The sequence below is a fragment of the Loxodonta africana genome, chromosome 1, assembly GCF_030014295.1.
Source record: "Loxodonta africana isolate mLoxAfr1 chromosome 1, mLoxAfr1.hap2, whole genome shotgun sequence".
Lineage (NCBI taxonomy): Eukaryota > Metazoa > Chordata > Mammalia > Proboscidea > Elephantidae > Loxodonta > Loxodonta africana.
Window position 1 is genome coordinate 14,195,786 of NC_087342.1, and position 14,146 is coordinate 14,209,931.

The window sequence follows — 14,146 nt, forward strand, 5'->3', positions numbered from 1 at the left end:
GCAATGAGTCATTGACATCCAGGAGATGAATTAGCACAACCAGGTGTGGTCTTATTAACACCTGGCTGAGAATAGACACCAGAGGACTGGGTGTTTTCCAGGGGTGGTGAAGATTCTAGAGGGGTGCCAGGACTAGGAACAGCCAGATAACCACCTGAGGTAACGTAGGCCAGGGAAGGGAAAAGGCCAAACTCAAGGCATGTCTACATCAATTCCACCAACAGGGAGACAGTGCCCTGGGTCAGCATGCCCCTTCCACTCTTCCAGAGACAGGAGAGAAGGGCACCTTCTTTCAGAAAACAGAAACCAAGAAGAGGGGTCCTATAACCAGCTTACCTGGCAGGATTGGGTATGGGGGTGTTTGGATCAAAGTATGTTCTGGAATGAACTTTACCAGCCTCAGGATCTCCTGCAGATCCCATCCCATCCACCCAACCCCTTCAGTCTTATTTCACCCAGCCAATCTCACCTTACCATCCATACAATGGAATACCCCACAGCACCATAGACATTCCGTTTACAGAGTCTTGAAACCTCACCAGCCCTAATGGCGGTTGATGCGCCCGCAGGGTGTAAGACCATGGGTGCTTCTTATTCTCTGTTTCAATTTTTCTACAAAGAACATACATTCTTTGTAATAAGAAAAATGTTTATTTTTTAGGCCAAAGCCTAATCGCAGTCTCATTTTAGGACCTGATTCTAATGCCCCCATCTTGGTGATGTCTTCCTTGACTTACACCAGAATCCTTCATAAGTCTAAATTTTTATTAGAATCATGAATCACAACTGATTCCAGCTGTTTCAACGACATAACCTGGCATGGTCAGTGCTTTCCTTGCCCTCTGTCTTCTCTCCCTTCCTGTCTCCCCAGTGTCCACTGAGAGGAGTCCAGAGAGCCAAAATAATGAGTCCTTGCTGGCAGCCTTCCTCACCAATCCCTATTCCAATGTCCCGTCCCAGGACAAACTCGAGTCTTTTTGTCAGATCCCGCCCCAGTGGCTCCCAGGACCAGGGCAGCTGGGTCTTCCAGCCTGTTCCCATAGCACCCTGCTCAGCCCTTTCTCCCTGCTGAGTCTGAATATTCCTTAAGGAGCAAGGATGATTTTGTTTTATCTACTCCCAGCCGTGCCTGGCACGCGGTGGGAGCTCAATAAGTGTTTGTGGAATGAATAAAATAATAACATAAAGACTACTTCTCTCTTTAATTGGTATGGGGGCAGAGTTCGGAAGACTTTTTCTAATAATGCCAGCTTTGAGACAGGAATGCAGGGTGTTTGCTGACCACTCCTCATGGGTCCGTGGGCCAGGGAGTGGCCGGGGGTAAACATTTTCCGCCCTCTGCCCACAGGGCGCACAATCCACCCGAGGGTTTCTGAGCATGCGGACAGCGTCGCGCAGTCATTATAATTCAGAACCATGCCGCAGCTGAGCCAGACGCCACAGCGACCTGGGGAATGCAGCCAAGTCCTTGAAGGAGACAGGAGAGGAGATAATAACCTTAAAAGGGGGAGGTGTGAGGGAGAGACTGGGGAGAGGAGGTGTTGGAGGACGAAGGAACAAGGACAGGCCATGACTCCCCAGACCCTGCCACACACCCTCGTTCTCAAAGCAGGGTCAGGAGCCCCTCTGCCAGGGCCCTGCTCCAGTCCGCAGAACTCCTGAGTCCTTGAGAAGGAGGCTCTGCACCAAAACTCCCCAACCCTCCATCCTCAGCCCCAGGGGTCCAAACAGATGGAAGAATGTGTTCCAGCACATTACATGGTCTTTCTCCCTTCACACGGACGACAGTGTCCGGGATGATCTTAACCCTTTGCCAAAAACCCACCACCATGCAGTCGATTTCATCTCATAGTGACCCTATAAGAACTGCCCCATATGGTTTCCAAGGCTGTAATCTTTATGGAAACAGACTGCCACATCTTTCTCCCGCGGAGCAGCTGGTGGGTTCAAACCATCGACCTTTCAGTTCGCAGCTCAGCGTTTAACCACTGTACCACCAGGGCTCCAGAATGATCCTACAATCATTAAAACCTAGGGGACTCCAGATGGGGTCAGGGCAAGTCCATGCAGGGCTGTCCTCACCCAGCAGGAGGCCCATGGAAGCAGACAGTCCTTCAGTGCTTTCTCATGTCTGGCGGGGATGTTCCCTGCCCCCCGAAACCTCTGGGGTATTGCATTACCTGACCTCGACTCCTGCCCAGTTGTCCTGCCTCCACAGGGCAATGGGTCTGTAGCCACCTCCTGAGGCCAGGCTCTGGGTTGGGAGCTGTACAAACACTACCCCATCTAACCTCTCAGCAGCCCTGCAAGGAGCCCCTGGGGTCAGGCTGGACCCCTATTATAAACATTTCTCCTTTGTGGCTTTTATCACAATGGTAGTAAAATAATTGGGCAATAAGTTGTCTGGCAGCTGTATCCTGCTAGAATGGAAAGCCCACCTCTGCCTGGGTCACACTCTACCCCCGCTCCTCACAGACTGCCCTGCACAAAGCAGGCCCGTGACAGGTTTGGTATTAATTAATCAGTTAGTTGTTTAGTGTGTGTCTTCCCTAATAGAAGGTGAGCTTCATGATGTCAGAGAGTGTCGCTCTGAATTCACACATCACATCCCTTGCCCCTGGCTAGTGCCTGGCACTCAGGGAGCTCTATTTGTTATGTTGTTAGGTGCCCTCGAGTCAATTCCGACCCATAGCGACCCTATGTACGACAGATTGAAAGACTGCCTGGTTCTGTGCCATCCTCACAATCGTTAATGTGTTTGAGCCCATTACTGCAGCCACTGTGTCAATCCATCTTGTTGAGGGTCTTCCTCTTTTTCGCTGACCCTCTGCTTTACCAAGCATGATGTCCTTCTCCAGGGACTGGTCCCTCCTGATAACATGTCCAAAGTATGTGAGACGATTCAGGCAGAGGTAAAACATCAGTTGAATGGGTAAATGAACGGATATTACTGTCCCCATTTTGCAGATGAGGAAACTGAGGCTCAGATTAGGTGACCTGCCCAAGTTCCCACAGCTATTAAGTGGCAGAGTTGGGATGTGAACCAAGCCTGCTCAACACAGACACCCATCTTGCTCTGCTCCACATCAGCCAACCTCTTGGCGACCAGCGCCTGGGTTCTATGCACGTCTGTGTCTTCACTGTGAACCTCAGGACGTTCCCCCCTTGGTGCAGGGCCTTCTCTGGCTACCCACTTCCTCCCGTCTCTTTGAGACTGACTGATCTCGGTGCTCCCAAGACAGAGCACCAGGAGCAGCCTCTGCCGGCATGGCCTTGGTCCCAGGAAGGGGTACAGCATGGGCCACCTCTGATCCTAGCGCTGCCCTGTGGACAAGGTGCATGCGTGCATCTGGGGTATGGGGGACAGGGAGGAGGGCCCTCATCCATCAGCCTTGGGGCAGTCGACCTGTCTTGCCAGAGAGGCTGAAAACACCTGTCACTATACACCAGACAGGAGAGGCATCTAGGGGCTTCTGAGGGGCCTTCAGGGGGTCTCTAAGGATTCCCTGGGCTCTAGCCTGCCTTACCCCGGAGCCAGCTGGTGGCTCAGTATGCAATCATTTGACAGGCTCCTCCGCTGTCACTGGCTGGTGCCCCAGGGATTATATCCTGCATGGAGTCCATTCTCCTCTGGGGCAGGGAAAGGAGGCCACTGTCTGGCAGGCCGCCCTGCCCAGGCCAAACCCCTCCCCCCAGGCTCTTCAGATTCAGGCCCGATCTGTCACACTGTTGAGCTGATTTATTTTTCTTGTGGCCTTGCTCTCAGTGGGGCCAGAGAACAGCATGTCATTGCCCTCTCAAAACATTACAACTCCGCAGAGAATTGACGATGTGACTCACCACCCTTCCATCCTGCAGCTAGAGGAGCCCAGGCCTTTTTTTGTTGATAGGGGTGTGATAACCATCATAATGATAACAATGACAACAATAACAGCAGTTCCCAGTGACTGAGCACTTGTTAAGTGCCAGACATTATGCTAAACACTTTCCCTACATTATCCCATTTCCCCTTTCCAATCATATTAAATAGGTTCTTTTTCTATCCTATTATGCCGATGAAGAAACTGAGGTTCAGAGTGGCTCAAAGCTTGTAACTTTTCCTGGTCAACATGCACAGCTACCTAACCCCAGGGCCCAGGCTTAACTACTGGACACCTCTGGCTCTCCCCTAACCCAAAGCATTTTTCTACACTATCCTGTCACTCCAACCTACTGCTCAACCCCCAACCCCAGTTAAAGGTTCAACCACCAAACAGAGACCAGGGCAAGCAATTTGTTTCCATCAAGGGCTGCATCCAGTGCCGCTAATGGAGCAGGGAAAGGGGCCCATTGGGATATTTGCATATGATTGCTTGCAGTTGGCCTCTGATGTGTACTAGCCACCTCTATCTCTCGTGATTTCAGAGCAGGAATTATCTTTGCTCCATGAAAATCACGGCATCTTGGTTTCTCTCTCCTTTCATCTCCCTCCTGATTGCTGTCATTGATCCTGAGCGCATCTTAGAACAGAAATACCCCCACCGTGCTGGAGTCTGATTCTTGCTGTGCAATGCTGGGGTCACTCTGTGATTGGGGCACTGTTCTTTTATTGACCAGACCTGGAAGTCACTGCCTCCATAGGAGGGAAGGGGCGAGGGGGTCTCACCCTGGGGATGGGCCATTCCTACAGTGATCACTGTGGAAGAGGCTCAGGTCAGCCCCTCTGACCAAACCTCCTTGCTGGAGGGCTGGAGGGTCCAAGAGCCAGCAACTGTGAGACTGGAAGTAAGATGGGGAGGAGAAGCGGTAAGAAGGCAGAGAGGCAGAGGTGGCCGGATGTTGCAGACATGGAGCTTGGCAGCCTGAGAAGTGCAGTAGCCAGGCTAAGCTGAGGATCTGCCCCTTGAATTCCGGGCTGTTTCTGAGTAGCGAAGTTTCTGGATTTCCCTTGTGTTCTTCTTGATATTTTTGTGAAACCTGCTGAAAGCCCGGCCGTGCTAAGAGCAATCCAGGAAAGTACCTTCTGCCCACACTCTGCTGGGGACAATGCCCGGGCCACTGAGGGGGTGAGGATAGGACCAAGAGAAAAATCCAGAAGGGCGAACTTAGGGGGGTCGCATATGTTGGGACCACTTAGCAGGCCACCTCTTCCTACCTGAAACTTGGGCTTTGGGGTTTGTTCCAACAGGGAAAATTGTTTCTTTACACGTCCTAATGTGGAGACCCTATATTTCAGGGGTTGCCATCAGATGGGAAGGACCCCTGGTGGCTCTTCCCCAACACACATACAGTCACACAGAAATGCACACATATGTTGGGAGGCACACCTCTCTCCCCTCTCCTCTGAGTCTCCTTTTAGCCTAAGGGCTCCCCAAGTCTCCCTCCTGCGGAGCCCTCAGAAAAAAGCCTCCTTTCTCCTGGATGGATAAGCAACATCTGTCTAGTAGTCAGGCAAGGAGCTCTAGTGGCACAATGGTTATATATTCAGCTGCTAACCAAAAGTCAGCAATTCAAACCCACCAGCTGCTCCATGGGGGACAAGACCTGGAGACCTACTCTTGTAAAGACCACAGCCTACGACATCCTATGGTGCAGTTGAATCGGAATTGACTCGATGGCACCTAACGACAACAACAGTAGTCAGGCTAGGTAGACATTCCGACATCAAACAGATTTCTGGGGGTCATTCTCCCACTTAACCAACTATGGGATCTTAGGCAAGTTACTTAATCTCTGTGCCTTAGTTTCCTCATCTGTAAAATCTTGTGGGGATTAAATGAATAAATACATGGAAGCATTTAGAACAGTGCCGGGTAAAGGGGTTTCTATGTAAATATTCACTATTATTAGTAGTAATTATTCTACCACCTAAATAGGGTTCAAGTCCAGAGGTCAAGCCTTGGACTCCACTTCCCCCTTGGAGCTCGGCTCAGCTGGGTCTGCAGTCCCCCCTTCAGTAAACCTCCTGGACGTGGAGGTCCTGCCAGGACAGCCTTCTTCCTGGGAGACTGAGGCTGCTGCTGGCGACAGGCTACACAGCTCAGTCCCCACCACCCTGCCCGACATGAGGAGCTTTGTGGGAGCTGGGGTAACCCCAACATTGAGAGCTGTGTTGTGCAGATATATTTTTCTGATGAGACCCAGAGGAATCTCTGTCTCCAAAAGGTTTCTAGTCTCTGCTCCCAAATGAGTGAAGGGCACACAGGCAGAATCGAGTCTTGTGCCCCAGAACACACATGGCAACTGGGCGTTCTGCTCACTCCACAGGAAAAAAAATCACCCACCCTCCAACTCCTACCACTGTCAGCCTCACCTTGAATGTATGTATGTATGTGTGTATAACTTTGCATTTTTAGAACATTTTCGTTAACATCATCCCCTTTAATCCCTTTATTGAAAACTCAGCCCAAACCTCCAAAGGGTTCCTTTCACGCCACACTTAAAGGGCTGCGGGTCCCAGGAAAACTTGCCCGGGAAGAAAGTAACTCTTGAAGGCAAACACAGAGGCTCCTCTGCTGGGCATACGGGAGGATTATGGGGCCCTCCAGGCGCCCATGCTGGAGGAAGACCACTGTGTGGCTTCCTGTCCCTGTGGACCTCATAAGCAGATTTTACACTCCATGAATCTACATCTGTTTGCGTGTCCCTGCTGTCGGCGACTTTTGTCTAGGGAGGCAGCAACACACAGTCATAGGAGCGTGGGCTCTGGAGCGGACAGATGGGTGCACACCCTGCTTTGCCACTCCTGCCTGGGTGACCTTGAGCAAGGGTCTCAAACCCTCTGAGCTTGATCTCAGTGCCTCGGTTTCCTCAGCTGTAAAAAGTGGTGGGGATTAAGTGAATAAATGCATGGAAGCACTTACGACAGTGCCTGGGTAAAGTGAGCTCTATATAATAATAACTATTATTAGTAGTGATTATTCCAGCACCTAAAAAGAGTTCAGGTTCCGAGGTCAAGCCTTAGGCATCACTTCCCCCTTGGAGCCAGGAATGCTAACAGAATACCTACCTCGTAGGGTTGTCAGGACGATTAGTGATAATATGGGTAATGCCTGGTACAGGGCATGGAAGCTGCTAGACGGTGATGAAGATTGTGGTGATGATGATGGTGGTCACATTTGGATCCCAAATCTATGCTTTCTGTCTCCCTGGTTAGACCAGGAGTTCTCCAACAGCTGATGTTGCTTTCTCTTTTCTCCTCTTTCTCTCTACATTCTCTCCTTGCAGCCTCCCCTCACCCCAAAGAAAATTAAACGAGACACAATGGTAATTCACTCAACAGACCTGGGGGCACCTAGACAGCACACATTCCAAAGCCACCAGACCACCCTGATGGGTCTGTACCCCCTGGAAGGGGAGCGAGGAGTGATCTCCTCTGGGGTTCAGTCCTCCCACCCCACCCTCGCCCCACCAGCCTCACCCCTACCTCACGTTGTCATGTTTCTGGATGTAAATCTTGTGAAACATCATATCCTCTTGCTTGGCGTTGATGTCTGCTTTCATCTCCATGGCAACATGCCGGGGAAGGACAGACAGCAGGAGCCGCTCCTGGAGAGGGAAGCAGACTCATCAAGCTCCTTCCACCTTCCTCCCCTCACCCATGCCCCACATGCTTGCTGCTGTTGTTAGCTGCCACCCAGTTGGCCCTCAACTCACGGTGACCCTGTGCACAACAGAGTGAAATGCTTCCCGGTCAAGCACCATCCCCACGATCAGTTGGGGCTCGGGCCACTGTGATCATAGGGTTTTCACTGGCTGAGTTTCAAAAACAGATCACCAGGCCTTTCTTCCTAGTTCACCTTAGTTTGGAAGTACCGCTGAAACCTGTTCAGCACCACAGCAACACACAAGCCTCTGCTGATAGACAAATGGTGGCTGTGTCTAAGGGGCCCTGACTGGGAACCGAATATGGGTTTCCTGCATGGCAGGTGAGAATTCTACCACTGAACCACCAATGTCCTCATTCCCTAAAATGCAGGGCCTGGGAAACCTCTCAGACTGTCCTGAGACTCATGGTGCTAACGAACACCTGTGCCTCAGGGGCTGGAGTTCTGCCCCCAAGGCTGCCTGGCCTCCATCTCCCTGGGACACATCCTGGTCCTTCGGCTGAGTGAAGAAAAGCACTCCTGGTGAAACTGTGAGTACGGTGCACCCAGCTCAGGTTACAATCCTGGATGTCACTTGAGACTCCATGTGACCTTCGCCAAGTGACTGAGTTTCTGTGAGCCTCAGTTTCCTCATGTGTAAAACAGGGATGGGGTTGTTGAGAGCATTAAATAAGATTCAGTAAATCGTCAAGTACTTCCTGAGCACCTATGTTCTAGGCGTCATGCCAGATGCCAGGGGCTACAGCTATGAGGGAGACAGACATGGTTTCCTCCTCCCAAAGCTTCTGGTCTCATGAGGGTTACAGAACACTCTGGGGGCACTTGAGCTAACCTGGGGGAGAAGTGGGTTCCCAGAGAAGGCTTCGTGGAGACCAGAAGGATGCGGAGGGGAGAAGGCTGCTCCAGTTCCATCCAGGGGGTATTGACCAAGGCGAGGGAAAGCAAGCCAACTGAGAGAAGTTAACATGTGCCAAACGGGAGGTGGGAGAGAGGTCACATTGTACAGGGTCATGTCAGCCTCGTTAAGAGTGTCTGGACTCCAAGATGTCCCAAAGCCTCCCATGTGGGCGGCCTCCATCTCTGCCCTCCATACCCACTATCCCACCAGGCCCTAACCAGGTTCCTCTAATCTTGAGCCTTTCACTGGCTGCCTACACCCTCTTCCTTCTCACTCAGACTTGGGTGCTGGTCCCACCCCCTCTGACTGCTGCCTCCTCTGCTCCTTCCTGGCTCCTCTTCCTCCTTCTGGCCCTCCTTGCTGCCTGTGCAACCCAACCTCTCTGATAAGCTCTTGTCATGTCACACCTCTGCCGAAAACTCCAAAGGTTCCTTGGGTCCCACCAACCACATTACCCACGAATTCTTCTGCTTGTTTTTCAGGCTAACACCCGGACTCACTGAACCCCTTCTTCCTTATTTGCCATTGCAACCCAATGCCCTTACCCCACCTACCCCCTTCCTGTTCCTCTCAGCATCTTGGGCCTAGCTGCTGTCTTCTCGCTGACGCACGCTCTCCACCCTCCCAACCTCAGTGGTCTGCCAGGTTCCTGCTCCAGGAAGGGTGCTCCAACCTTCCTAACCGCCAACTCCCTGGGGCTCCTGCAGCTGGTGCATGCTGGCTACTCCACCCCTGAATGGCTCTTGGATCCATCATTCCTCACTCCCCTAGGCTTTAGCAGGTCCAGGACACCTTCCTGTCCTGCCTGGATGAGCAGGACAGCCTCCGAATCAGTTTGCAGCCTCTGATCCACCCACCATGTGGCTAGCAAGCAGAGTGACCTCCCTAAAACACACATTTGAAGAGTGGCCTTTCTAAAACACACATCTGACCACATTGCTGCCCTTGCCCTCCTTAAAACCCCACAAGGAGGCAGCTGGAGTCCCAAGGAGTCCTTTGGTGGTGCAAAGGGTTAACACACTCAGCTGCTAACTGAAAGGTTGGCCATTTAAGTCCACTCAGAGGCACTTCTGAATCTACTTCCAGAAAACCAGGCATTGAAAACCCTATGGGCACAGTTCCACTCTAACACACATTGGGTCACCATGAGTCAGAGCCAATTTGGCAACTGCTACTGGTAGTAGGATACCTCCCGAAGCTTCCAGGATCAGCCCCTAGCCCCAGCCGAGCCTCGAGCCTCGAGGCTTCCACAATCCAGCCCCTCCCTGCCCTTTCACAGTCTTCTCCCAGCACCCCTGGAAATGAAACCTACACTCCACCCTGCTCTAGATTAGCGGGGCTATTGATGTGGCAAACCACGAAAATTCCTCAAACTTTCAGTAATTTCTCTTGCTTTTGCATACCTGAGCCCCTTAACTGGAAGCACCATCCTCCCACGTGGTTCCTGACCTCCCTCGGGTTCACCTCCTTGGGGAAACCTTTCGGGGAGGAGTCCAGCTCTGGGTACCAGCACTTCCTGCCCACAGGCGCCTTCTTTCATGGAGTCCCTGATCACCCACCCTGTATTCCAATGACCTGTTCGCTGGGCGTCTCCCTTTCGTGTGTGCAATGAGAGACGCCCTGAGGATAGGAGCCGTGTCGTGTTCAGCATCACAACCCAGAGCCTCATACTCAGGAAACATCAGTAAATCAGCAAAGGATGTTGCTCTCTCTAGGGGTCTATCTGGCCTCCCCAGTCATCACTAAACATGGCCATTGAAGGCCGGCTTGTATTTATGGAGCTCTCAGCAAATAGTTACCAGTGATAGAAACATGAACGAAAGGACAATTCGATGGAAAAGCAGGACGACTGGGAGAAAGTGTGCTGCACGTTGTTTACATTCATGAGAGGCCTTCCTATGTGTATAAGACTTCTGGGGCTGAGGGCCAGGAGGATGGGCAGGGACAGCCGGGCGAGTGACTCTCTGTCCCCTCCTCACACGGTACCTGGGAGCTTCACCTGGGTCCCAAGAGCGGCTCTTTCTGCAGAGGGCAGGGAGAGACCCAAGAATTTGCTGGGCTCCTGCCGGGTGAAGGGAAGGCCTGCCGCCAGGAAGCAGGCCTGTGCTCTTCAGTATCTTGGCCCTAACACAGTATGGCAAACATATGTTCTTCCCCAAGTCCCTGTGGATTTGGTGGGCTGTCCAGCCTGGCCACGGCAGAGTAGGTAAACTGTGACAAACTGTGAAATGCTAATGTTCCCTGGAGACGAGATGAGGCCCAGAGACACAGGTCCTGAAATGAGAGGGGACACCCCTAAAACGGAAGGGAGGAAAGCGATCCTGATCTCAGGCAGTGGATGCTGAAGCCTGGAGCTGAGCTGAGATAGGGGGCTTTTGAGGAATATGGAGGTTTACGGGGTAAGCAGGGGTGTGCATGACAGAGGTGAGGTAAGCCTGGGAAGAAAAGACACTGGGAGGTCCCCAGGGACACCTGCTGATCAGGGGTTTCATTCAAGAGGCTGGACCAGGAGCCCAGCCAGGCCAGAAGAGCAAATGGCGATAGCCAGGCCTTGAACTAGTCAGTGTAAGCTAGGGAACTGGCGAAACAGAGCAGCGGCCACAGAGGCAGCACTGGACAGGGAGCCAGGGATAGGCAGTGGGGTGGGAGAGGCCTGGAGAGACAGCTCAGAGCTGCCTGGCCTGGCTCAGCTATGTAGATGTCACCAGCCCATGTCACTGTACCTCACCTAAGATGCATGCAGAATGGTCAAAGATGCCCTCACATCGTAGTAAAACAGCAGTCCATGCTGGCCAGGAGGGCACAGAGGACCACGACTGCCTGGGTCGCTTTCTCCCCAGTGCCTGCTCTCGAAGTTTGACCTTCTGTGTTTGTGTCTGCCATCAGGCCGACATGGCACTTGGTACATAGTTGTTAGCGGCCGTCAGTCAGCCTCCAACTCGTGCCAACCCATGCACAATGGAAACAGACCATCTGTGAGCCAGGGGATTTTTAGTGGCTAGTTTTTCCCATCACCAGGCCTTTCTTGCTAGTCTGTCTTAGTCTGGAAGCTCCGCTGAAATGTGTTCAGTATCGTAGCAACATGACGGCCTCCGTTGACTGACGGGTGGTGGCTGCACAGGAGGTACACTGGCTAGGAGTTGAACTTGGGTACATAGTAGGACTCTACCAATGTTTGTTGAAGATTTTAGAGAGCCTGTAATTCCCTGGGAGACATTCACACAAGAGGAGAGGGAGGATACTCTGTTTTGAAGTAAACTCTTCTCATGAGAGTCACACCTGGTGATGTCCAACAGGGCCTGCTGACCACCGCCCCCCCCCCCACTCTCTTCCTGGGTCACCACAGCCCCCTCTGGGCCTCCTGTCTGGGAACTACTTGGCTCTGTGCTGCCTCAGAGTTACCAGGACCTCCATCTTGTTCACACACACAGGAGAGGAGACAGTGGTGACCCAGGCCTGAAGCCCCAGAAGGATCCCCCTGGAAGGAAGCCAGACAGAAAGGGAATGGGACAGAACCCAGATTCAGCCTCAGTCCCCATCCACCCAAGGGAAATATACCCGGGGTGGGGCAGGTTCCTCTTGACCTCAGGGCTTTCTAGGGGAAGCTCCACCTGAGTCTGTGGCCTATGAGAATAGGCTGTTTCCCCCGGGGGTGGGAGGATGAGGACAAGGGCAAGGTGGGACAGCTTCCTTTCTTTGAACTGGCCACCTGAACCCCAGAACTCTGAGACCTGCTCCTGTGTCCTCTCTGTCCCCCTCATCCTTTCCCTGAGGGAACTGTAATCCCATTTAAGCTGACTGGTCTCCCACTTCTAGCTCCTCAGCCCCTCAGGAGGGGTGATAGGCCCTGGGGAGAGGAACAGAGGGAGGAGCCATCTGACATTCCTGCCTCCCAGGGCCTGGGCCTGTTTGCACACCACAGGGGTACCAGAGGAGGCCCCAGGCAAGGGAGGGGCAGGGCTCCCTCTGCAGTCCCTCAGAGAGGGTCCCACAGAGCCTGGAATGCTGAGCTCCCTCCAAAGGAAACATCCCCTCATTGCCTGGGCCCTGCCCGGGAGGAGGGCCGGGCAGCTGTGAGGAGCGCAGCTGGCAGGAGGGGCAGCGCAGGTCCCTCTCAGCTGCCTGGGGGCGGCTGGGAGGGCCTGGGAAGGGTGGCTAACTCACCTGCTGCTGGTTCTCCCGCTGCGAGTGGAGCCGCGCCTGGATGCACTCCCGGGTCTCCTGAAAGGCCTGTCTCTGGGAGACCTCGGCCGGGTAGTGGGTGCAGACCCCCACGATGTTGGTGCAGGAGAAAATGAGGACATTGGAGACCAGCTGCAGAGGGAGAGACAGCACATGGAGCTCAGGCGTGGAGTGGCGCAGGCCACTGGTCTCCCAAACCAACCCTCCCAGGCCCCTAGCACCCAGCAAACAAATGCTAAGGACAGGGACACCCCACGCACAGCAGACTGCTGGGAGTAGCCAGGCATTTCAGTCAGCCTCCTTGATATCCTCAACCCCCAAAGCTTGGCTTGCCCATGATGGGTATGGCCCCTAAGGACACCGAGCCACCAAATAATCCAGCAGAATAACCTGTAAGTGCCAAAGACTAAAACCCATAACCCACTGCAGAGTCGATTCCAACTCATAGCAACCCTACAAGACAGAGTAAAACTGCCCCACTTTAGGGCTGGAAATCTTTACGGAAGCAGACTGCTACATCTTTCTCCCAGAGAGCGGCTGGGGGGTTCGAACCACTGACTTGTGGTCAGCAGCCAAGCACTTAACCACTACCACCAGGGCTCCTTAAAGACTAAAAGGGAAGAGTACTGGTGATGCTGTGACAGAGCCGTATGCATGTGGGACGCAGCAAGGAAGGCTCCATGAGGGTGGAGGGGTTTTACTTTTTGAAAGTGCCCAGCAGAGGACGAAGGGCTGTCCTTCCATGGAGAAGGACACTAGCTTATTATTCCCCAGAGAGCAGCATCCATGAATCAGGTACCTGCTGGTGGCCCATCAGATAACCAGCACTGTGCTAAATACCATGGGGAATAAAAGAAGGCTAAGGGGAATTTTTGCTCAGGGGGCATTCAGTTTATGTTAACAGTGGTGGAACGATTTGGAAAAGGATGGTTAAAATGGCTGCAAACCTTGAAGAACGTAATCAATGTTACTGAATTGTAAACGTAGGAATTGTTGTGATGATGTATGTTTGGGTATGTATATTTTCAACACAACTAAAAAGAAGAAGAAGAAGGTCCCTGGCCAGCAGGGATCAGTGTTCACAGCTGGTCTCATCTCCTTTCTTCTTCAATTTCATTGTTTCTCTGCGCCAAGGCTCCCTGACAATCCACCACACCAGCTGGAGACCATCCACGCTCTCCCTCTGCCTCCACACACCTCCCCTTCTCTGTGCTGACCACGATGAGTGTGTGGAAAAATACCACTGTCCTGCAGGTCAGCAGAGACAAGGTTGGAATTCTTTTGAAAGGAATGCTGACTGAAAAACTAAGGGAAAAGAAAACACGACACAACATAACCCACAAACACAAGTTTACATAGCACATTTCAGGTCCTAGCAGATGATGTTTAATCAGACTTTCTCTTGGCAGGTACGGCTCCTGGGTACACTGAGTCTGGTCCTGTTCTTTCCTCAGAGCCTGCAAAGATGCCAAGCAAAGAT

At 52.5% G+C, this 14,146-nt stretch overlaps 1 protein-coding gene across 1 annotated transcript in view; it reads right to left on the minus strand.

Moving 5' to 3' along the window:
* ADCY5 (adenylate cyclase 5) overlaps positions 1-14,146 on the minus strand; it is a 177,349-nt gene that overhangs the window by 55,623 nt on the left and 107,580 nt on the right. The window contains exons 2-3 of the mRNA XM_003412959.4: positions 12,649-12,798; positions 7,406-7,527 (exon numbers count right to left, since the gene is read on the minus strand). Coding sequence (XP_003413007.2) covers positions 7,406-7,527; positions 12,649-12,798 — 272 coding nt within the window. The remainder of the gene's footprint in view (positions 1-7,405; positions 7,528-12,648; positions 12,799-14,146) is intronic.